Raw genomic sequence first — 25348 nt, forward strand, 5'->3', positions numbered from 1 at the left:
TAGTTACACTTCTGATGACGCTAGCATGAACATCAGTTTAAAAATATTGTTGTCACTTTGCTGTTCAGTTTGACAACACACTCTTGTTGAGAAATAACATATCCTGTGTGTGAATGAATTTTGAATTCTCAGTAGCTGATGGGTGCAAAGTCATTAAACCAGCACATACTTGGACCATGGCTGTTCTCCATGTAACAGGCCTGTCATTTCCCCCTGCCTCCAACAAATAGATTTGACATGTTCGGAGGCACAAAAGTAAATTAATCTCACTGTGCTGCAATTTGACTCCCCTAATTCTTTCTTTATGCCACAACTGAGTAAATATGGGAGGCTGAGATCTAAAGAGCCGTGAATTCATTTCCAAACTTCATTGTAACATACAACGGTTTTACCAAGATGGGTGTAATTTGTATTGCCAGGTCAGCTATCCCGCCCCCCATCAAAATCTGATTTTTGTGTAAAAAGGTAAAGGGACCCCTGACCATTAGGTGCAGTCATGGCCGACTCTGGGGTTGCAGCGCTCATCTCGCTTTATTGGCCGAGGGAGCCAGTGTATGGCTTCCAGGTCATGTGGCCAGCATGACTAAGCCGCTTCTGGCGAACCAGAGCAGTGCACAGAAACGCCGTTTACCTTCCCGCCAGAGTGGTACCTATTTATCTACTTGCACTTTGACGTGCTTTCGAACTGCTAGGTTGGCAGGAGAAGGGACCGAGCAATGGGAGCTCACCCCGTTGCGGGGATTCGAACCGCCGACCTTCTGATCGGCAAGTCCTAGGCTCTGTGGTTTAACCCACAGCGTCACCCGTGTCCCTTGATTTTTGTGTAGCTTGACCTTTTTCTTCCCTTTCTTGATGGAGACACATTCATAGCAATATATTTTCACGCAGTGATGCCTCAGATGCAAACATAGCTGTCAACTTTTCCCTTTTCTTGCGAGGAATCCTATTCGGAATAAGGGAATTTCCATTAAAAAATGGGAAACGTTGATAGCTATGGATGCAAACCTTGGTTATGCCACGAGACCCTTGCCTGAGAGACAGTCATCTCGAAACATGTCTCATATGGATTTGCTTCTGTGCTGCATTTGAAATGGTTAGCTTTTGGGCAAAGCCATAAGCCCTATTTTGCCATTCAGTTCCCCCAGGAGGGAAAGTGGTGAAATATTCCACCACATCTCTGTGCCTTTCCCCATCACACATTGGAGGATGAAAGCAGGGCCAGATTTAGGTTTGATGAGGCCCTAAGCTACTGAAGGTAATGGGTCTCTCTATATGTCCAGCTGGCCTTTGTCAACAGCAAATTGTTGCTGTTTTTTGTGTTGCGTGTATGCTATATGTTAATTTATGGACCCAATAGATATCTAAAGCCATTTGCACATAACGAAATATGTATTTTATCAAAGTTGAACTGAAATACAATTAAGAAGAAGTATGTTAATAGTTCGAAAGCACGTCAAAGTGCAAGTAGATAAATAGGTACCGCTCCGGCGGGAAGGTAAATGGCGTTTCCGTGCGCTGCTCTGGTTCGCCAGAAGCGGCTTAGTCATGCTGGCCACATGACCCGGAAGCTGTACGCCGGCTCCCTCGGCCTATAGAGCGAGATGAGCGCACAACCCCAGAGTCGGCCACGACTAGACCTAATGTTCAGAGGTCCCTTTACCTTTTATGTTAATAGTGAAATACAAGGGGACCTGTCTCTTGTACTTGCGTACATGGGTACACACCAAGCTCCAGATGTTTCCCCTTCTCTTCTTTGGCAATCACTCGAAGCCAAGTAAGATTGTCTTCCATAAACACAGTTTTAACAATGAATCCGTAAGTGACTGTGGAGGCCAATTCTGGATCCACACATTCTTCCACAGTGGGGACATAGGTTTCCGGGCAGGAGTTGATTACGGTGAGGGTTTGCCAAGCATGCCTTCCTCTTAGCACGTTTCTCCCTTTCATCCTGAGTTCGAGTGTCTTCAAAGTCCATGACACCTTTGGTAAAGGCTGTTCTCCAATTGGAGTGCTTGCAGGGCAGTGTTTCCCAGTTCTCAGTGTTTATACTACATTTTTTAAAGATTTGCCTTGAGTGAGTCTTTGAACACCTTGTGTTGACCACCAGCATTATGCTTACCATTTTTAAGTTCCCTTCTAATGCACAAGAGAGGCAGTGGCAGATGCAGGAACATGATAGGGAGAACACGACTAGTGACCGCCATCCCTACTCTCCATCATGTGAGTCTAATCGTGTAGGGAATCAAATAGGACCATAGCGATAGACCAGTTTGGCGTAACCAAGATAGCCTAGACCCATATCCTTCTGAAGTGTTAGATAAACTTCTAACTTCTGTTAGATAAACAGATGCCAACCCCAGTCAGCTTTTAGGCAGCTTTTAGGAAATGTTCCAAATGCTCACCCTTATTTGACTCCATGCAATAGCCGCTCTCTGTCACATCTAAGGGTTTCCCCACATCAGAAACAAGCCTGAAATGTGTTAAGCTAAATAACAGAGTTTTGTGGAAAGAAAGCCTGTAAAAAAAAAAAAAGGCTGTCAGGCAATATGTGACTATTTTAATTATGCAAAATGATCCACAAAAGGCATAGCTTTAGGTATACAGTTGGGCCCTACAAAGACAGACTCTTCCATGCAGGCTGTTGTTTGTTCTTCCTCCGGCAGCAGATGTAATAGTGGAAGGAGAGATTCTGAAGACGGTAAAGTAAATCAAGCTTAGAATAACTTAATTGCTAGTGGGGCTTCCTCAACTCTTTTAAAGTTTTTTAGAACATGAGAAAGCATGGCTTTGTGCCTTAGAAGTTATCAAACTGCTTATGTTTGTGTGTTAAATCGTTTTTTTAAAAAAAAACCGGAAAGAGAAATGTGTTCTTTAAAAAGAAGAAATCCTCATTGCCTGTTCTTCTTCCTTCTTCCCTGCCATCTCCCATAGGAAGTAATAGAAGCTATTGCTGAATGTGCATTTAAGACGTCTCCTTTCCCGATCCTTCTCTCTTTTGAAAATCACGTGGATTCGTAAGTAGCCAAAGTATTTTCGTAAGCAATATTGTGGAATAAATATTAGCCTGCATATGTTTCATTGATGCTTCTAAATGATTGAAGTTCGTGGTGAAGAAACGCTGGAATTCCAAAGTGTGGTGGAAGTGGTTTGGATATGAGTTTGCTGCATTCCATATTTCTTTGCAGAGAATGTGTGCCACAACCACTTTGCAGCATTCTTGAAGAGCATCTTTTTGGGGCAAGGGCCCTGTTGCCCATCAACTACCCCTCTAAGGACCAAATGCCAATGGGGACCATAGCCAGTGTATATATACACACAGACATTGGACATAAAACACAGATACACATGGACTACATACGTGTACCCTGATCCCATATGCACACCCTCCAACATTCCTCAGATGAACATAGGGTTAGATTTGCAGTCTTTGTCCATATAGGTTACCTCTAGCGACTTATGCACACACAAAATCAGCAAGCATATCGGGGAGGAGAGCAACAGTGGCAATTTTAAATCAGCGACTATACAATATGCATATTGCAAAGAAATTTATGTATTTATTTTTGCATGATATCTGCACGTTTAAAAGAAAGCACTCATAGCAGGTGTATGTGCCTCGATGGGGGTCAAACAGGTAGACAGAAGGAAATCCACTTGACAGCCCATTTTCAAACAGATTTCTGGAAACCTTGCCTTTTAAAGAGCAGGCAGGCAACTTTATCTCAGATCATAGCCCCGTGGTGCTTAGTGCTAAGATTGGGGATAAAAGATGTCTCTGCCTGCTCTATAGAGGAGATCTCTAAAAAGCAGACAGCACCTCTACCCTCCCAATCAAAGGTCCAGGGTCTCTCAAGCCACTTCCTGTGGCTTAGTGGGACCATGAGTTAGCCAACAGTTAGAATAAATGAACAGGTTTCTCCTAAGTAGCAGACATGTTTGAAAAATCACCATTGTTGTTGAAATGCCAGAATCAAGAAATGTACAAACACAGAACAATGCTAGTGGCACTATATATCAGTCTTTCACCAAAACTTTTGGATGAAATGTATGAGCAAAACTTATTGGAAAGCAGATATAATTGTTATTTTCTGCTCTTTTATGGAAACCTGTAATAAAAGGGCCTGGAGACAAAAAGCCAGCCAGATCATTGGTGGTTCTGGTACCCCTTCTAGGGCGAAGAAATAATATCTCATCTGCTGAAATTAATTTGAGATGAGTTCAGTGTCTAATAAAACAATTTCTCACCCACAAGCTCAAACCATAATTGAAACTGCTTCCTCCAGGAGCTTTTCTGATGGTACAGAGATTCAGAGTGTTATTTGCTTTGCAGATGGACTCTGAACATTTGCTCTCAGCCAAAAATTACATTTAATGTGCAACCCTCAGTACACACACAATACTGTTGGGCAAGCTTTTGCCATTTAAAATGCATGTACATTTAAATTATATTTCCAGTTTGCATCGAGTTTCTCAATGAGTACAAGGATATTTCAGTTAATATTGCTCATAATCCCAACAACTGTTGCAAAGCACCCCAAGTAGCCTCAGGGCACAGGGAAAAGAAGGTGGCAAGAACTGGGAAATTTGGAGGAAAACTTCAACATTTATTCTATGCCTGCTTTCTAGTCTTGACCCTGAGCAGCAATGTGAAACCGAGAAAACTCTGAAACCTAAGGCAGGAACCACAAACCTACATACAGGAGTAGAATAAAGATATTTATGTTTAACAGCGTGCAAATGTCACATTCATTTTCTGCATTTTCTTAAGCACGTATTAGTTGCCTGTATGTGAGGCAGGTTCAGCTTTTTCCGTTTACCACTGCAGATGTCTGAGAACATTTATTGTATCTTTAATGTAAAAGTGTATGTGAAAAGAACTGTCACAAGAGTCGGAATAATCGTGTAATGACTCCATATCAGTGAGAATAATTTAGGAGGATAGGTTCAAAAAATTATGCCTCTTCCTCTCGTTAAAGGATATTAAATTTTCCATTACTGGCACTTCCGATGCTATGAATAACCCTCATTTAATTCCCTGTTTTCTTCCCTTTTCAGCCCTAAGCAACAGGCAAAAATGGCAGAATACTGCAGATTAATATTTGGCGATGCCCTGTTGATGGAGCCACTGGAAAAATACCCAGTAAGTTGGTCCTCTTTGGTAAAAGAAGAAGAAGTAGCAGTAAAAATATAAAGTATTGATTTACAATTTTGAATTTTCCGTTGCTTTTCATATAGCACCTCTAAAAAGACTCTTCTTTATTTTGCACAATATAGTGGGTGTGGTAAGGTGCTATAGCATACATTGTACTTTGTAAGATGTTTGGCAAGGATGCCCAAGTGTAGTTTTAAAAGAGTCACTGCAACAGCTGTCTAGCTTTGTACCATATAAAGTCAAGAGAATCATAGCATCAGCAAGTGCATTACTTGCACTATTGTGAAAGAAATTAATCACGTGATTGCAGAGTCCACTCTGACGATGACAACAACAACAGCAACAACAACAACAACAACAACAACAACAACAACTTATTATTTGTACCCCGCCCATTTGGCTGGGTTTCCCCAGCCACTCTGGGCAGCTCCCAACAGAATATTAAAAACATGATAAAACATCAAACATTAAAAACTTCCCTCAACAGGGCTGCCTTCAGATGTCTTCTAAAAGTCAGATACAGTCATACCTTGGCTTTCGAACAGAATACATTCTGGAAGTCTGTTTGACTTCCGAAACGTTTGGAAACCAAGGTGAGGATTCCGATTGGCTGCAGGAGCATCCTGCAGCCAATCGGAAGCTGCGCTGGATGTTCGGCTTCCAAGGCAAAGTTCGCAAACCGGAATACCTACTTCCGAGTTTGCGACATTCAAGTTCTGAGTTGTTCGTGAATTAAGCTGTTCGAAAACCAAGGTGTGACTGTAGTTGTTTATTTCCTTGACATCTGACGGGAGGGTGTTCCACAGAGCGGGTGCCACTACCAAGAAGGCCCTCTGCCTGGTTCCCTGTAACTTCACTTCTCGCAGTGAGGGAACCATTAAAAGGCCCTCAGCGCTGGACCTCAGTGTCCGAGCAGAACGATGGGGGTAGAGATCCTCCTTCAGGTATATTGATTACATGGGCTGCCACAGATCCCTGAACATCTTGCATGTGAAGCAAGGAAATGGCATCCTTGCCAAGGAAGAGGTTAGTGGCTTCACAGATGTGCACAGAGCATTGTGTGCCAGCCCACCACATATGGGGAGGGGGTATTACCTGAACTTGCAACTGAGTAAAGTAATTGTACTCTGTCATGCACACATTTCCCCATAAGTGCAGTGCTTCTTCTATGTGGGGGGAAATCCCCAGGTAGTTGTTTTCCTAACTGGGACACAGGAAGCCTCCTGAAATCAAGAAACGTTGGACATGAGCGTTCCTCAGCCGTAATGAAAAGTTGGCATATCGACAAATCAATTGGCAGAGCTGTCCCTTGCCGCAGGCAGACAAAGAGGGTGTGTCTAGGCCAGGGGTAGGCAACCTAAGACCCGTGGGGTGGATGTGGCCCAATTGCATTCTCAGTCCGGCCCGCAGACGGTCCAGGAATCAGCATGTTTTTACATGAGTAGAATGTGTCCTTTTGTTTAAAATGCATCTCTGGGTTATTTGTGGGGTCTGCCTAGCATTTTTACATGAGTAGAATGTGTGCTTTTTAAAAAAAATGCATCTCTGGGTTATTTGTGGGGCATAGGAATTCGTTCACCCCCCCCCAAAATATAGTCCAGCCCAGCACATGGTCTGAGGGACGGTGGACCGGCCTACGGCTGAAAAAGGTTGCAAAAGGAAGAAGCAGGGCCATATGGATACAAGGTGTGCTTTAAGGCCCCTGCGAAACGAATATGAGTGAAGCCTTACAAAGGGCAAAATATTATATCATCAAGGTGCAGCTGCTGCCTCAGGCAGCCGATCCAGCCTCAAAGGAATGCATTGGCCACTGCTGCTGCCGCAGTGGCAGTGATGGCTGTGGCATGCTTTTCAGTGGCTGCATCTTCTGCCTCCTTGGCAGGCCCCGCCCCCATGCCACCTCCGCAGTGGCCTCTTGCATAGCTGTCAACTTTTCCCTTTTCTTGCGAGGAATCCTATTCAGAATAAGAGAATTTCCCTTAAAAAATGGGAAACATTGACAGCTATGGCCTCTTGGCAGATAGGAGGCACTGCTGATCTCTTCCCACTCTGAGACAGGAAATGGTGGGGGCTGCCCTCTGGGGTCTCCTGGGCTCTGCATCCACCTGCCATGATTCAGAGCGGGTCTGTCCCCCCCTCCCCATGGCAGCCTTTTATTCCCACTTCAACCATAGGGTAAGGTTGATTTGATTTCCTTCTCCCCACCCCCTGTTCACAATGTAGATTTCCCTCGCCTCTTCTTTCCTGGGGAGGGCAACGCCATTTTGTGGTTGGCCTCAGGTGCCCAAATGTCTCCCGACGTGTGGAAATCATGCTTCAAAAAGACACAGCTTTACTGCCAGTTTCTTTTCCTTTCTCAGCTTGAACGTGGCGTTCCTCTTCCAAGCCCAGCAGACCTGATGTACAAAATTCTGGTGAAGAATAAAAAGAAGTCCCAGAAGTCTGCGGATGGTAGTGGGCGGAAAAAACTGTCTGAACAAGCTTCAAATGCGTGTAGCGATGCTTCCAGCGGGTTTGAGCCCTCTTCTCCTGGAGCCGGTAAACAAACACTTTCCCTGCAATATATTGTTTTTAAAAAGCGGGGGAGCACATGTTACAAAACTACTACCACTTTTAAACACACATAGACACAAATATCCTCTGCATAACGCAAATGCAAGCCACTGGTTCTGATACTCATAGCTATCCCCAACTTCTTAAAAAAACATATGGTACACTCTGTTGGACAGGGATGCCCAGATTTTGTATTGTAGAAAGCTACTTTATTTTCCAGAAAGTGGTCTGGTGGATGGATCCGAAGGCCTTTTCAAATGGTCACCTTAATAAAGGAGGTGCCATTTATGGCTTGACTCCTAATGCTCACATGCAAAATTTAATCATTTACATATTGCACATGTTACACAGAAAATCGAAGGGGACCAGCATGTATTAGGAGATCTCTTTGTTGTCACTCTAAAACACTTAAAAAAAAATCCTTGCAAGTGAAACTCTTGACAAACTTTGAATATGCCTCAGGATATTCAGAATATGCCTCAAGGGCAGAATTATTCCACAGCAGGCCAGCTGAGCACCTCTAATGGAGGGAATCAATACAGGCAAATCCTCACTGTTGCTACTTCAATATTGCTCAACCTCAACCTTTGTGCCAAGTGAGGCAAAGCTCGTGATTCTTGCCTGCTTTCTGCCACTGTGCCCAAGTCCCTGCAGTCCGTTTCCATGACAGCAGCATCTTTCTTTTTATGTCAAACCATAACCAATTTTTTTCTTCATTCTTCACTTGTTAGCATCCATTCAGAAGCTTGTGCTGTCTTTTAGCATCAACACCAGGACACCATTCCTGAAGTCTGTTGGAGCAAAGCCTCATTTCATAGAATCATAGAATCATAGAGTTGGAAGAGACCACAAGGGCCATCGAGTCCAACCCCCTGCCAAGCAGGAAACACCATCAGAGCACTCCTGACATATGGTTGTCAAGCCTCTGCTTAAAGACCTCCAAAGAAGGAGACTCCACCACACTCCTTGGCAGCAAATTCCACTGTCGAACAGCTCTTACTGTCAGGAAGTTCTTCCTAATGTTTAGGTGGAATCTTCTTTCTTGTAGTTTGGATCCATTGCTCCGTATCCGCTTCTCTGGAGCAGCAGAAAACAACCTTTCTCCCTCCTCTATGTGACATCCTTTTATATATTTGAACATGGCTATCATATCACCCCTTAACCTCCTCTTCTCCAGGCTAAACATGCCCAGCTCCCTTAGCCGTTCCTCATAAGGCATCGTTTCCAGGCCTTTGACCATTTTGGTTGCCCTCCTCTGGACACGTTCCAGTTTGTCAGTGTCCTTCTTGAACTGTGGTGCCCAGAACTGGACACAGTACTCCAGGTGAGGTCTGACCAGAGCAGAATACAGTGGCACTATTACTTCCCTTGATCTAGATGCTATACTCCTATTGATGCAGCCCAGAATTGCATTGGCTTTTTTAGCTGCCGCGTCACACTGTTGGCTCATGTCAAGTTTGTGGTCAACCAAGACTCCTAGATCCTTTTCACATGTACTGCTCTCAAGCCAGGTGTCACCCATCTTGTATTTGTGCCTCTCATTTTTTTTGCCCAAGTGCAATACTTTACATTTCTCCCTGTTAAAATTCATCTTGTTTGTTTTGGCCCAGTTCTCTAATCTGTCAAGGTCGTTTTTCCACGTGTGTACCCCAAGAAGGATAGCCTCAGTATTTCAGGGCATAATATAGGACTTGAAGCTTTGGACTAATAACTCCTTTTCTTTCACACATAGCACAGCCCTTCAACAGGAGAATTCCAACATTCTTGCACACACAGAGAGAAGTAGAGTGTGGCTGGGGGAGAAAGTGTCCTTTCAAAATTGGCTGCTAATTGATAGATGATGTTATCAAAAATATTTCCATGCTATCTTCTTCTTCTGGAGAGCCAGTGTGGTGTAGTGGTTAAGAGCGGTAGTCTCGTAATCTGGTGAACCAGGTTCGCGTCTCTGCTCCTCCACATGCAGCTGCTGGGTGACCTTGGGCCAGTCACACTTCTTTGAAGTCTCTCAGCCTCTCACACCTCACAGAGTGTTTGTTGTGGGGGAGGAAGGGAAAGGAGAATGTTAGCCGCTTTGAGACTCCTTCCGGTAGTGATAAAGCGGGATATCAAATCCAAACTCTTCTTCTTCTTTGGCGATCACTCGTAGCCAAGTAAGATTGTCTTCCATAAACACAATTAAAACAATGAGTCCATAAGTGACTATGGAGGTCAATTCTGGATCCGCATGTCCTTCCACAGTGGGGACATTGGTACGTTTCTTCTGGTCCCTACTTCATCCCAGCTGAGAGATAGCTCCTTTGTTCCATAGAAGGATAAGTAGCTGATGACAACATGACACCCATTCAGCAATGTTGCTTGAGTAACAGAACTTTGAGAAGTGTTTGTCCTTTTTTCTTCTCTTGAAGAACAGTTCCTTAAAACTTTGCACCGCTTTGCTCAGCTTAGCTACAAAAGAGGCTATTCAGGAGGAGCAGAGAGCACAAGTTTGCCCAGATCGGGGCCTAGCTGAGAGTCAGAAATGAATGTCTCTCCAAGTTCTACACAAAAGCTCATTATCTGTGCTGTTTCACTGCTAAAACAATAGCCCCACCCCTGAGCACTAAACGAAGCCCTCAAGAACTGAGGAAGTGAAGGGAGGGATAAGACTCAAGTCCCACTGGGAATTACACTCAGAGGGGGTTTGCCATTGAGCAAGGCTTTACTTTTTTAAAGGAAATTAAAAGAAACAAAAATTCTGCCACTTCAATCTACAAAAGTACAGTAAACCCACCCTACTGGGGAAATTTCTTTGGAATTTCTACTTTCTGCTACTTTCTTGAAAGTAGTTACCAAAAAGTAACCAAAGTTTAACTGTGAAAATGGGGAATGGGAGTTTTGGCACTCTGTAACTTCTAAGTATGGCTAAATATCATAATGATGTTACTGATTGTTCATTAATGTATGGGAGGGATAATGGCTCCTTTCGCCACAGAGGAATGCTTTGAAAGCCAAAACACTAGACCAAGATACCATCTTGAGCCTATGGTACTGTAGTTGCATTTGGATGAAACAAAGGGACTCTGGTAACAACAGCAGCTTAAAGGTGTGACTATTGGGAGGCGGTTGACTGCACGGAGTTTCCTTTCTTCAAATAAAATGTTGCAGGGGAAGCAGAGATCGAGAGTGACGATGACGACGATGACGACGATGACTGCAAAAAATCATCAATGGATGAAGTAAGTGATGAATCATTTTTGAAGTCCTGATGTGACTTTGAAAGCATGTTTACATGTTTGTCCACATGACACAGTCTTGCACTGCCATCTTGTGGATAGTGAGGGCCAAGATGCTGCCATAGAACCAGATATTTGCCAGTGGATTATTGAGCTTATCTGAAGAGACCCACGTTTTAGAGCTGGCCTTATTTCGGGAATATGGGATCCTAGGTTGCACTCTGGTTCCATGCTTTGAAGTTCATGTCTGCATCAAAAGTTTTCTCTCCTGCTGAAGTTTTGGGGGGCCTTGAGCTAAAATTATGTGGCTTTTGAGATGTCAGTATCACAGTTCAGGTGCAGAAATGATACTGACCAAATTGCACAGTACATCTCCCCATCCAGCCTCTGTATATTTCTCTGTTTATGTGTTTTGCAGCCATTGTTTTCTCTCTCTGCTGCCTCTGCTGCTTGGTGTAGTGGTGAAGAGCAGTAGACTCGTAATCTGGTGAACCGGGTTCACGTCTTTGCTCCTCCACATGCAGCTGCTGGGTGACCTTGGGCTAGTCACACTTCTTTGAAGTCTCTCAGCCCCACTCACCTCACAGAGTGTTTGTTGTCGCTTTGAGACTCCTTCGGGTAGTGATAAAGCGGGATATCAAATCCAAACTCCTCCTCTTCTTCTTTGTCCTTTCTTAAGAGAGCCTAACCAATCAGCATCGTGCAGCAAATAGGATAATGTCATGACACTCTATGGCATCTAGAAAGATTTGGATGACATCACTGAGAGCAAATAAAAAATGTAACATTTTATTATTCATGGGGAATAAGGGCAGTGTTGTTGCTTTTCTCATTGTTGCCTTCAGTCTAGATGCACAAATGCTTTAGTCCGCTCCCTTTCAATACAATCCCTCAAAACTGGGGGTGCCTTCCACCACTGCCATGTTCACACAAAAAGTACACAATGCCTCCTTTGCAGCACAACCATAGTTTAAAGCAAGAAAGGGTATATGTTATCCTAAATCAATCAATCAAACAAACCTCACATGAAACAAAAGTAACCGGAAAAGTTTGATGATTTGGTATGGGGACCTGCAGTTCAGATTACTTTGTCCTCATAGCATTTTCATGATGCTTGAAGCCATCTGCAGACAATTTGCCTCTGTCACTTGTCAGAAGTAAAAAATCCACCTGGAGATTTCGCCCCTTCCCCTCTGAAGAGGAAGGTGTTGCCTCTGCCACCATCCAGAGAATAAGTAGCTGCAGGGGCCTTGCTCCCCCTTCTTTCCTTCCAAAAAGAATTCCAACAGCCATTTACCCCCAAATAAGAAAAGTAATGGGACGCGGGTGGCGCTGTGGGTAAAACCTCAGCGCCTAGGACTTGCCGATCGCATGGTCGGCGGTTTGAATCCCCGCGGCGGGGTGCGCTCCCGTCATTCGGTCCCAGCACCTGCCAACCTAGCAGTTCGAAAGCACCTCCGGGTGCAAGTAGATAAATAGGGACCGCTTACCAGCGGGAAGGTAAACGGTGTTCCGTGTGCTGCGCTGGCTCGCCAGATGCAGCTTGTCACGCTGGCCACGTGACCCGGAAGTGTCTGCGGACAGCGCTGGCTCCCGGCCTATAGAGTGAGATGAGCGCACAACCCTAGAGTCTGGCAAGACTGGCCCATACGGGCAGGGGTACCTTTACCTTTACCTTTAAGAAAAGTAATAAACAAGCAGTTAACAAACATTGTCATTTGCTGTGTGTGATACAGCCGTGTCAAGGAAAGGCCAGCCTGGATTCCACTACTGACCAGAGGCCCACAGGCTGTTTCATAGCTGCACCTTCTTCCATCCCATGAAGGAGAGTCTGACTAAACTCCAGGAAGAACTTTCTGACATTAAGAGCTATTTGATAATGAAACAGATTCCCTCGGGAGGTTGTGGATGTTCCAATGAGAGTCCATCAAGGCAGCGAACAGCGGGACTATTGTGGCGTCCAGTCCACTTCCACTGTGCCAACCTGCTGCTCCCGGCTACCACAGAGTATCTTGCGCAGCGGTGCACCTGTGTGGAAGGAATCTCAGCCATGCAGTAAAACTCTCATACAGCAGCTTCCTATTCTTTCTACGAAGCTTTATTGTACAGCAGCAAAACAACATCAGCCAGGAGAGAGCGAAGACATGAGGCCTCTCCTGTCACAGCCAAAACAGAAAGTAAAAAACGTTCACGTAACAAAGATGTGAACACTCCCCCAGCGACAGGACGTCATTTCCCTTGAGCTGTTAACCCTGTAAGCTCTGGGTATCCTCACAGTGGACTCCCCTTCCTTGGAGGTTTTTAAGCAGAGGTTGGATGGCCATCTGTCTTGAATGCTTTAGCTGAATTCTAGGGGGTTGGACTAGATGACCCTTGGGGTCCCTCCCAACTTTACGATGATTCTAAGCACACCAGCAGCAAGAAATACATCTGGCCCCAAATGGACGCAGGTGCCTATTGGTCCTCGCTTCTTTGTCCCAGCATTATCAGACCGATTCTTTCCCCTCCAATCTGTTTCCCTTGTTGGTGCCTTTCCTTTACGTTTGTACTCCTGAGCACATGAGTCTTATTTTCTGCAACAACCCAGCAGATCTGTGTGTTGAATTTTAATTGTTGCGAGCTGCTTAGGGAGACAAATTATGCCTGTAAAGCCCGTGAGAATAAAATAGATAGCTGGTTTACGTGGATTTCCTTATCATCCTAACTTGAGAGATGTTACGAGGTTTGACAGTCTTCTAATGGCACCGAATGTTGTAGTTTGGGAATTTGTAGTAGAGATAGACAGCAGTGGCTCATTTTGCTTCCACAGAGGTTCAGTGCACCTGGATTTTGAATGGCAAAATAGAGTGGTGTTCAGCTAATCGGTAGACCCTTTGACATTCATGAACATGACCAAGTTAGGGCTACTAACTTGGGTCTGCTCTGTGGAAACCTTAGTCGAACACCACCCATTGGCTATTAAGGGATAATGTCAGAGGCCCTTAAAAAGTTTATCGATAGTTACACCTCTTGGTAGTATTTACGAAGTTAACTTGGGGCAGTGGATGCTTTGACAGAAATGTTGACCTTTGTCTGTCTCCGTTCTAGGGGACAGCTGGTAGTGAGGCCATGGCCACTGAGGAAATGTCAAACTTGGTGAACTACATACAGCCTGTGAAGTTTGAGTCGTTTGAAACATCTAAAAGTGAGTATGGAAAGTGCAACAGAACTACCGTATTTTTCGCACCATAGGACGCACCGGACAATAGGACGCACCTTGTTTTAGAGGGGGGAGAACAAGAAAAAAAAATTCTCCCCCTCTTTGCCCAGCGCCCCTTCAGCGAAGCGGCAGGAGGCGCTGCGCAGAGAGGGGGAGAATTTCCCCCCTCTTGTTTTCCCGCTCTAAAACAATGTGCCGTTTAAGGTGCGTTCAGGCAGCTACCTTGGAAGCACACCGACCCCTCTCGCTCTCCAGGCTTCAGGTTCCTTTCGACCTGCTCTTTGGGGCTGGCGGGGGGAAGCCCACCACCAGCCCCAAAGAGCAGGTCAGGGAGCAGCGGAAAGGCGCAGCGGAGAGGCTGCTGCCATAGTCGCGCGTCACCTCTCCAGCTGGGAGAGGGTCATGGGGCTATGGCTTCTTTAGCCCCGCATGTGCTCTCCCAGCTGGAGAGGTGGCGCGCGGCTTAATAGGATCCTGCCATAGCCGCGCGTCACCTCTCCAGCCGGGAGAGGGTCGCGGGGGGGCTTTTTTTGCCCCGCGCACGCTCTCCCGGCTGGAGAGGTGACACGCGGCTAAAGAGGCTCCTGCCATAGCCGCGTGTCACCTCTCCAGCCGGGAGAGGGTCGCGGGGCTATGGCGTCTTCGCTCCATAGGACGCACACACATTTCCCCTTCATTTTTGAAGGGGAAAAAGTGCGTCCTATAGAGCGAAAAATACGGTACATTTCTCGGCAGATGTCACTAAGGCTGGGCGGTGTACCGATATATCGTCCAGCACCCATTTGTAGACCACATGTAAGAACCGTTTCAGAATAATTGAACTGGCAATGTATTGCAAAGCACAGCCTTCAAAGCTCCAGGGGGCGGTATAATTGTAAGTGCCCTTGGCAGCTGACTGGCTGCCTTCCCTTTCAGCTCCCTTTCCCCTCCAATGGCAGAACAGTCTCACTCCCAGCCTTGGTGCCTTCCCGTAACCATGGCGTCTCTACCTGATGCCAGAATTGCAACTGGGCTGCTTCTTTCTTCTCCATCTCTCTGTCTAAGGAGGAGTGGAAGGAGTTTGCCCTCCAAACGCAAAGGCTCACCTGCCTCCGAGAGCAGGAGTCGGCAGTGCACATAGCACGTACCTCTAAATCTTCATAACTGCTCCTTCACCTGATCTCCACCCTTCAACCATGCGATCACCAATGAATGCTCCATTGCAGTGTTTAGCTGGTGACATATTGCAATGTTGAAAACCAGGTACAGTGGTACCTCGGGTTAAGTAATTCGTTCTGGAGGTCCGTTCTTAACCTGAAACCGTTCTTAACTTGAAGCACCACTTTAGCTAATGGGGCCTCCTGCTGCCGCCGCGCCGCTGGAGCATGATTTCTGTTCTCATCCTGAAGCAAAGTTCTTAACCCGAGGTACTATTTCTGGGTTAGCGGAGTCTGTAACCTGAAGCGTATGTAACCTGAAGTGTATGTAACCCAAGGTACCACTGTATTGCCCAGCCCTAAATTTCACAGAATTTTTAAAAGATCTAGAAAAGTCTGTTCAATTTCTGCAAGGGCAATGTAGCCAACAATGGTTTTGAGACTTAACGATCTGTGAACCAAACAAGTGTTCAGTTACCTAAGCGCTTACTCGATATGATAATAAAATGGTAGCCGCTTATGGAAGGAAGCACAACTTGGTTTCTTGGTAGAGAATCAGGCTGCCTTTAACATTTGAATCAATAACATTTATTAGTAAGATGGAACAATTCAAAAACAAAAACAAAAATGGTTCATACCAATGTACTCTTAATTTGGAAGCAATCTGATTGCAGAAAGTTAATGGTATAATCAGTCAAAGTTAAGCACTTTTGAGCCCCATTGATCGAAACAGGAAGGATTTAAATATGTGCTTAACTCTTCTTCTCCAATCAATAAGAAATAAAGTGTGTACCTGTGATAGGATTCCATAGCTGTCAACTTTTCCCTTTTCTTGCGAGGAATCCTATTTGGAATAAGGGAATTTCCCTTTAAAAAAGGGAAATGTTGACAGCTATGGGATTCTGTCACAAGTTTTTAAATGTAGAATTGTGCTAGAAGCAGGGGCTGGAATTCAAGGTCGTGCCACAACAAACTTTCCATTTGTGCAAGCATTTCAACCTGCCAGGTGCAACAATCTGCCCTCTGGGGTTCACAGGGGGGAGTGCCATTGTGCAAGCAGAAGACCTTGCACAGGACTTCCACTGACTGGTCTCCTTAGATGAGTCCCACCCGCGGTCTTTATTGCTTTGTAAATGCAATTTTCATTCACATGCATAACACAGCGCAGGAATGCAGCACTCGTCTTCTTGTGTACATTTCACTGTTGTTTTCCCCTCTGTTGTAAATTGCTTTGTTAGAAACTAATGGTCCATATTCATGACTGCCTGCTGCTTTTTGCTGAAGTGGCCTTGCTGGGAATGCACTTTGCAACATCTTGAGCAAACAAGCTGACGCCTTTTCCCTTACGTAGAGCAGAACCCCCTTCGAGAGAGCCTGTCCTGTTTCGCTTGGGTTTGACAGGCAATGGTGACCTCTGCTGCGGCCCTTTGAAAGGAAGTCTATAGCATTTGAATTTCAATGTTGCACACATGTTTCATAGGCACTGTGGGCAGAGCAGTTAAAAGTTGCAGATCTATGTTCAGCTTCTCTGCTTAGCAGTCTCAGACTACTTGCATTCCTGAAATATATTTAACGCAAACTGGTAATTGTTGGCCATAAATAGCAATTATTGAAGAAGCTCTTCGTACTCTGGACATTTTACATTATTCAATTGTATGGTAGTCTCTAGTGTAAGTATGTGTCTGCAAAGGTTTCGTTGGGCTGTGTGACGTTTATGTGCCTCCCATGCCAATCCCAGCTTTCTACCACTGCTCACACTAGAGATTTGCTCTAAGCCACCAAGGTTAAACCACAGAGCCTAGGACTTGCCAATCAGAAGGTCGGCGGCTCGAATCCCCATGATGGGATGAGCTCCCATTGCTCGGTCCCTGCTCCTGCCAACTTAGCAGTTCGAAAGCACGTCAAAGTGCAAGGAGATAAATAGGTACCGCTCTGGCAGGAAAGTAAACAGCGTTTCCGTGCGCTACTCTGGTTCGCTACACCGCAACCCCAGAGTTGGTCATGACTGGACCTAATGGTCAGGGGCCCCTTTACCTTTGCCCAGTAGTGATGATACCCTGACAAAAGTATATTCCAGTAGCATGCTGTGTATACCTGCTGCCATAGAAAGTTATACTTTATTCACTTTCTGAATTATTGAATAATAAATCATAATACAGTGGTACCTCGGGTCACATATGCTTCAAGTTACCGACACTTCAGGTTACAGACTCCGCTAACCCAGAAATAGTACCTCGGGTTAAGAACTTTGCTTCAGGATGAGAACAGAAATCGTGCGGCGGTAGCGGGAGGCCCCATTAGCTAAAGTGGTGCTTCAGGTTAAGAACAGTTTCAGGTTAAGAACGGACCTCCGGAACGAATTAAGTACATAACCAGAGGTACCACTGTAATAATAAAATTTTATTTATATCCCGCCCTCCCCAGCTGAGGCCAGGCTCAGAGCAGCTAACAACAATAAAAATGACACAAATGTATTTCATATGTATTCATGAATGTATTCATATGTATTCATAGGTCCCTTTTCCTGCCAAAAGGCAAAGCAGTATACAAGTTTAAATAACTAAATGAAACGAAAGCTTCTGATGCCTCATTTCACAGTAGTGTCTACACCCCAAACTGGTGACTGAACCATCCCTTAGTCCCCATAAAAACATTAGGTTTAAGGCTAAATAATGGGGTTACGATTGCAGCCTAAGGCTTAACATCCCAAAGAAATCCACATGGGAGAAATTTCAGTAGAAGTCAACATGACTTGTTTTTAAGTTAATAGGTTTGAGGACCAGGAGTTAAGTCTTTTCTGTCAATAATCTGAGTGTTATTCACATCAGTGAACTTTTTAAACTATTTGGCCAGCGTTCAAATGCTGCTTTTACAGCAAAATGGGTATCATGCGCAACCGAAGTCTGGGCTTCTAGTCAGAACCCTTGAAGGGGGAATATATGGAAGTAAGAATTAGTGTCCGAATGGTGCAGCAAAGCTTTTCAAAGTGTTGACTCCATGCCATGAATGCCACATGATGCTCCACTTCTGGCATCAAAATATCATGACCTTGTAACGTGTTCTGTCAGTTCAAGGGTTTCCACTAGCACAATGGAATTTGCCCCAGCCAGTGGTCAGGGTTGATTCCCTAACCCTGCCGTAGAACAACAGCAAAATGAGACATAGGCAGCTGTGTGCATTTCTTTAGTTGTGGAATCCTCCCAAAGGATGACAAATGACCAAGTAGAAAAACAGTACACTTTGAAACTAAAATGAATGAAAGCATTTGTGCACTTGCATCAGTTATCCGCATTACCAATTTTCCTCTCATCCTGCAATGATCTTGTGTTGCTGGAAGCACTCTTTGTTGATTCTATAGATGCTATGGTATGAGATTTTACATATATTCAGCAGCATGAAAGTTACATCTCTTCACCTTTATTTTCTTTGCAGAACGGAACAAGAGTTTTGAAATGTCTTCCTTTGTGGAAACCAAAGCACTCGAGCAGCTCACGAAGTCTCCCGTCGAGTTTGTGGAGTATCTTTGACATTCATTGGGGGGAAAATAATGTAGCAACTTGGTCACAACTGAGCAAAGCGGTTGGTGAAGGGTTGATTTGGGCCGAAGGAGCATGGTCTCCAGTTTTAAGCAGCCAGTCAGTGAAAATGAAAATATAAATTTCACACAAAATTAATTCCCATTCTTTTAGAAAGTGGAACCCGTAAGACAAGTGGACCATATAAATAAATGGGGCTTCAGCTTCAAGTTGAATGTTTGCCATCTTGATTTCATCTTAATTTCTCCAGATTGTTCTCTGTGTGAATAGCTTTCTCCTTGCTGCGTGGTACAATAGATATTTGACCATGGGCCACTTTTTATGTCTGAAGCTGTGTTTGCATGTTGCTTCACTGGGCTAACTCAGTCAGTAGAGCATGAGGCTCTTAATCTCAGGGTTTTGGATTCAAGCCCCATGTCTGGCAAGAGACTCCTGCATTGCAGAGGGTTGGACTGGATGACTGCCGTGGTCCCTTCCAACTCTGCAGTTCTATGATTCTAATAGCTAAACACGTTCTTTTCCTAGGGGACTGCAATGCAATTCAGCTTGTACAGTTGCAGTGCATGTGGTGCAGCAGAGCTGACACTTGTGTCACTGCTGCATAGGGCTGTGCAACCAATCTGTTAGACTCTTGAATCACTGATCAGATCAAATCAGAAGGATCAGTGTCAATTTTGGGCAGATACAGATGAAATCAGTGAAGCTCAGTATCTGTACAGATTGAATTCCATTGACACGGAGCGGTCTGTTTAAACCTATAGCTCCAAACAGTCCCTCAGAAAACCAGACAGCATGTCACTAAAATGTTGCAATTTATTAATTACAATACCATATAAAGAAAATGGGAGGAGGGGAGCTTGACTTTGCTTATTGACAGCTCCAGGGCTAAAATCTCACTCAGCACTCTCAAATCACAGTGTTGGTGGAGACAAGGTACTCAATTGACTATAGAGTATTTTTGAAAATTATTTTCTTTTTTGATAAAGAAAAAGAGCTCACCAAAATTTAAATCTGGCTAGTCCAAAAATTCCAGGAGATATCTGTAATTTTGCAGGGTTAATCCTCTCTTGAGGGGCTACCATGGACCTATGTGGGGGTGGGGGGAAGTTTATGGGTTTTGGTTTTGGTTTTCCAATGCAAGTGAGTGGGGAGATCTGTATTTACAGATCACGGTCCGGATCTGTGATATAGATCATATCAGACCAGGCACAAATTGATCCAGCCCAAACTGGGGCCTGACCCAAATTGCCAAATTTGGGCCCAAATTGGAGAGGGGCTTGCATAGCCCTGTAACCTACAAGCTGATTGCCATGTCTGTTAGGAATGTGTCATGTGCCAGATCAATCAAATTATCACTTATTGTAGGTAAGGTGTACAATATTTGTGTTTAACTCTTCAAGCCAGGCTAGCTTTTCCGGTTGTATTTTATCTTAACCACTCACAATTTAGGTATAACAAAATGCAGCTGAGCCGAATTTATCCAAAAGGAACACGTGTTGATTCCTCAAACTATATGCCTCAGCTCTTCTGGAATGCCGGCTGTCAAATGGTTGCTCTTAACTTCCAAACTGTAGGTAAGCAATTCATCCTACCACTTACTTTAGTTGTTGTGTATGGTTTCTGAAGAACCTGTCTAATTGGACTGCTCTTTTAAGAGACACTAGTTTGTATCCAACATTAATCAGACTAACCTAAGTTATTTAATTTCAATGGGTCTCCTTTGAATAGAATTTAGTTGTATACAACCCTCTAATTAGAATTCCCTCTACATCCTGGGAAAGGATATTAATTATGGCAGAATATTTGAGTAAGCAAATAGAATTAGCGTTGTGGATATGCACACTCAGAAATGGATTTGAGGGGGTGATCGTTCATGCGGTTCTATTTCTTGAATCGCAATGCTAAAATCACAAGCAGCGTAATGTACAGGTTCATCCATTTATGCAATCCAGCAATATATCTGTTGCTTTTGTAAAGGATTCCATTGCAGTCATTATGGAGCATGGTTGCGAAACCAGGGGTTTTTTTTTTTAAAAAAGTCCGTAGTATGTGAGGTCAACCATCAAATGAAATCCCTTACTCCTCTGTGAAAATGACTGCTGATTTTGATGACATTTGGCAGCCCGTTCAGTAATTATAAATCAGTGGATGCTGCAACTGCGTCCCAAGCAACTCACATGAACCTTTCCTTAACCATAGCAGCCAATTATCTAGTAAAACAGATATTAACTGTATCCCCACAACTAAATGTCAATTGGACCAGAAGCAAGGACAACCAGTGCTCCCCTGAAAAGAAGCATACCTTCCAAACTTACAATTGTGATTTAAATAGAAACAATAGATATTTATGAAGAAGCTGGGAAATTAATTCCCATAAAAAGAATGATCATTGTTGTGCCTTGAAATTTCTTTTTCAGCTTCTTGAATAGGTAGTTTGTGTTTTGCTTCATGCAGAGCTGAAGGTAACGGGGACTTTAACGTTTTCCTAGTTTTCAGTTGCTAATGTAGACAAAAATGGACAGGACCAAAGAGCTCATTTCAACCAACGCAAACCATAGCAGCTATGGCTATTGCCAGGCACATTCCACAATGGGCAATATAAGGTGTAAAACCAGGAGATTAGTAGTGTAGTCACAGTAATGTCTGCAGTGGTAGTTGCCCTTTAGATGCTGCTATTGTTAGAACAGTCTACACGTTGTATATCCAATATTTAGAGATGACCACGGTGTAGTTTTAAAAGTACCGTGTGAACAGGCCATGAAAGAAGCACAAAACAGCATATGTGGAATGAGGTTTTTTATATATAAAAAAGAATTCAGTATGGTAATCATGTCCATATAAAGGGGAAAGGAGACCTCTAGTGGAATTTCAGGATTCTTCTTTTGTAAATGTGCTAGAACTACAGCAAAACTTCTGTGTTTGACCTGTCCCATGAAACGTTCTATTTTTTTGTCGCTTAGATTTGTCTATGCAAATAAATATGGGAATGTATGAATATAATGGCAAAAGTGGGTACAGACTAAAACCGGAATTTATGAGAAGACCAGACAAGCACTTTGATCCGTTTAGCGAAGGTATCGTAGACGGAATAGTAGCAAACACCTTGTCCGTGAAGGTATGTATGCAGTCGCTAATGGAATAATTGTCACAATGGTGTGGCTGTTGAATGTTAAGCACCAGAATGACTTCATGTGCCATGATTCATACTTGGGTTCGAATTCCCAAGTTAAGAAATGCATATGTGCTGCATCAGTTGTGAAGGCAATATATTTTCTTTTAATATTTATTGGAGTCAGTGACCAGGGAAAATGATGATGATGATGATGATGATGATGATGATTAATGTATTTATACCTCGCCCATCTGGCTGGGTTTCCCCATTTCCATGCATGTTAAACAGGAAACCAGCAGGGAGGAAAAGGGAGCTGATTGGGAGCAAAGTCAAGTGACAGCTTCATTACTCATCTGATAGTTTGACATGTGAGGATAATGGCATTAAGACACATGTTACCTGCTGGGAAAGATATGACAAATGAAGTAGCATCTATGCCCACTTAGGTCCTGCTATCATTAGCGGTTGCAATAATAATATCAATAATAATGGTCCACTTGAGCTGCTCTTCTGTCAAAGGGTGCCCAAACTCTTGGGGCTTCCTAAGGAAATTTACCCTAAAAAATAATGGTGGGGTACCCAGCCTGCCCCCTTTACCTTTACCTAAGGTCAATGTCAGAGAAGGCGCTGAGAAGGCTTGAGCCTACTCACCGAACACAACAAGGCCAGAATGTCTTACTGGGTGCACATAGCAGAATGTCCTGGGTGCACATAGCAGAATATGGTGACCTGTAGCCCCATTTCCCCACCACCTACCCAACTCCCTTGTCAGAATGGCTGCAAATAAGCCATAACCTAAGTTGTAGGGGCTGCGATCTGCAGAGAAAACATCATGGTGCCCTTTTACAAATTGGTATTTTGAAGTGATGGGAGCATTTTCGAAACATTTATCCTCTACTGTGTCTCCCTATCCAGCGAAGCTTGTATTGTGATTATAGTAAATGGTATGAGTGGAGGCCATGAAACTGAGAAAATGGTTACCATAAATGAAGCAAATTGGCCAGGCTTCAATTTACTTATGTGTGTTGGGACTGCAAGCACAGAAGAATAGGAAAGCAGTAATTTTTCAGAGATACGTATATAGCACAAATTCTGGCCCTTGTCCAGAAAGAAATACTCCCACATTCCAGTTTTAAACCGTTTATCATCTACCTCCACAGAATATGCTAGCAGAATTTCAAATACTTCTAAATTAGGGCCCCATTTTGGATTATGGCACAAAATCCAGCTTGTGTTCTGCTTTTAAGCAGGTTTTGTGCCAACGCCCAAACTCTGTGCTGGTTTAAAGAGCTCAGCCTGTAGAGCATGAGACTCTTAATCTTGGGGTCATGGGTTCGAAACCCACAGAAGATTCCTGCATTGCAGTGGCTTTAACTAGAAGTCCTTTGTGGTCCCTTTCAGCTCTAAAACTTTCATTTTATTATGAAGTACACACATACAGTATTGAGTTGACAAGCAAAATAGTGTAACAAAACCTCTAACTTCTCCTGTTGTCAAATAATCTTGTAGAAAATAATTTATATCACAGAGAAAAGGTACAGAACTGTGTAAACTAAAAAACCAGCACAAGTATTCAGTTTACTCAAATAATTATATTATTATTATTATTATTATTAATTATTATTATTATTATTAAAAATAATAATTATTAAGGCCTTGGAGTCCAAACCAACTTAGAAAAAAATAAAAGCATGGAGACTTAAAAAAAAAAGTTTATTGTTTATTTCTTATTCTTGACTAGAGTTGATTGGTTGTGGGGATGTTTTTCCTTTTTACTATGAAAAATGTGAGGAAAATCTTACGTTTTCAATTCTCTTCCCCTCATATTAACTGTCTGCTATTCTGCTGCAGCCTCGCTCCCTAAGTACCATTACAAGTCTCTCTCTCTCTCTTTAGAAAAAGGATAATATTGTGACATTTGTGCATGCGCAGTCCAGTTTGAACAGATTTGTTCTTGAGCTGCAGCTCAAGTTTCAGAGGTTTATACAGGCTTATAATGCATTGCTTTCTCTTGTTAGCTCATAATGCCAGCAGCCCCGAAGTGTTTAACTTCAGGAGCACCTGGGCCACCAGGCATGTTCACAGCCCAGCTGGGATTGCGTAAAGGTGCCCATTGTATAAACCGCTACCTCCATGTTGCAGGTAGCGCTGGTGTGATGAGTTTACGGCTGGCGTGACTGATGCTGTTGCAGCAGTCCAAGAGGCATTACCACAGTCCTATGAAACACAGTGGCCTTAGGTGCCACTTCAATATAAACAGCATCTTCATGCAAACCAAAGTGTGGATCAGCCGTCCCCCAGCACCCGCTGTCTGGCTGTATTAGATTCAGAATCGAGGCTTTAGTTTTTAGAGACATTCCAGTCTACTGGGCCATCTGCCACACTGCCACTGAATGCCTAAACTTTGCATTTCTAGATCATTTCTGGGCAGTTGCTGTCGGACAAAAAAGTCGGGACCTATGTAGAAGTGGACATGTTTGGTCTGCCGGTCGACACAAGGCGAAAAGCTCTCAAGACCAAGCCGTCTCAAGGCAACGCAGTGAATCCTGTATGGGAAGAAGAGGCCATCGTGTTTAAGAAAGTAGGTTTGTCGTTCTTGTTTCCTCTACTGAAAAAAAAGCTTTATAGTATTATTGGTTGCTGGTCTTCAATTCAGAAAATTAATTTGGGGGGGGCAGGTGAAATCCTGTTTGCCCCAATTCTGTTCCATTTGAATCAGTGCCTGCTAGACCTGGACAATATTATGATTTACAGTCTGAAACCAATATGACGTTCAAACCGCAATATCGGGTTCAGACTTTTTGAGCTGGCAGTAGATCCCAGCTCCCTGGCCTCCGCCAGCACAGCGTACCTCACTCTTGTCTGCCTGCTTGCACTGGGAGTGGCCGGGAAGCCATGATGTATCACCAGCTCAAATTGCCTTGATCAGCTGAGAGATGGGCATTTTAAGGAAGCCCGCTTCTCAGCTGATCGAGTCCCCCTTGACCTCTGGCTCATGTACAACTGCCCACGCCTCAGCAGAGAACTTTAATGGAGCGCCACCCCCCGTCACTGGCTTGCCCAAGCCAAAGGCAGGGGGGACAACTTGATTAAACTGCTCCGCTGAGGGTTGAGCCAGGCTGCCCACCTGTCAGTTGATCAAGCCCCCATAGAGCTCCAGCTTGCGGGAACCAGAGTGATATGGGGGCTTGCTCTGGCTCGTACATGCAGGAGTGGTCTGGAGTAGGGCTGGGCAGTTTTGGACATTGTGATATATCATTAAAGTAAAGGGACCCCTGGCCATTAGGTCCAGTCGTGGCCGACTCTGGGGTTGCGGTGCTCATCTCGCTTTATTGGCCGAGGGAGCCGGCGTACAGCTTCCAGGTCATGTAGCCAGCATGACTAAGCCTCTTCTGGTGAACCAGAGCAGCGCACGGAAACGCCATTTACTTTCCCGCTGGAGCGGTAC

General features: G+C 44.1%; 1 protein-coding gene and 1 long non-coding RNA gene across 4 annotated transcripts in view; one reads left to right on the forward strand and one right to left on the reverse strand.

The window, feature by feature from the left end:
* The window catches only part of PLCB1 (phospholipase C beta 1), a 466407-nt gene that overhangs the window by 347139 nt on the left and 93920 nt on the right, over window positions 1-25348 (forward strand). For all 3 annotated transcript variants that reach the window (XM_083606830.1, XM_083606829.1, XM_083606831.1), the window contains 9 exons: window positions 2932-3014; window positions 5056-5140; window positions 7513-7690; window positions 10850-10920; window positions 14005-14101; window positions 18685-18769; window positions 20238-20362; window positions 21749-21903; window positions 24317-24481. In XM_083606830.1, coding sequence (XP_083462956.1) covers window positions 2932-3014; window positions 5056-5140; window positions 7513-7690; window positions 10850-10920; window positions 14005-14101; window positions 18685-18769; window positions 20238-20362; window positions 21749-21903; window positions 24317-24481 — 1044 coding nt within the window. The remainder of the gene's footprint in view (window positions 1-2931; window positions 3015-5055; window positions 5141-7512; window positions 7691-10849; window positions 10921-14004; window positions 14102-18684; window positions 18770-20237; window positions 20363-21748; window positions 21904-24316; window positions 24482-25348) is intronic.
* The window catches only part of LOC310759588, a 283329-nt gene that overhangs the window by 203767 nt on the left and 54214 nt on the right, over window positions 1-25348 (reverse strand). The window lies entirely within an intron of this gene.

The sequence above is a fragment of the Podarcis filfolensis genome (genome assembly GCF_964270895.1).
Source record: "Podarcis filfolensis genome assembly, chromosome: 3".
Classification (NCBI taxonomy): Eukaryota; Metazoa; Chordata; class Lepidosauria; order Squamata; family Lacertidae; genus Podarcis; species Podarcis filfolensis.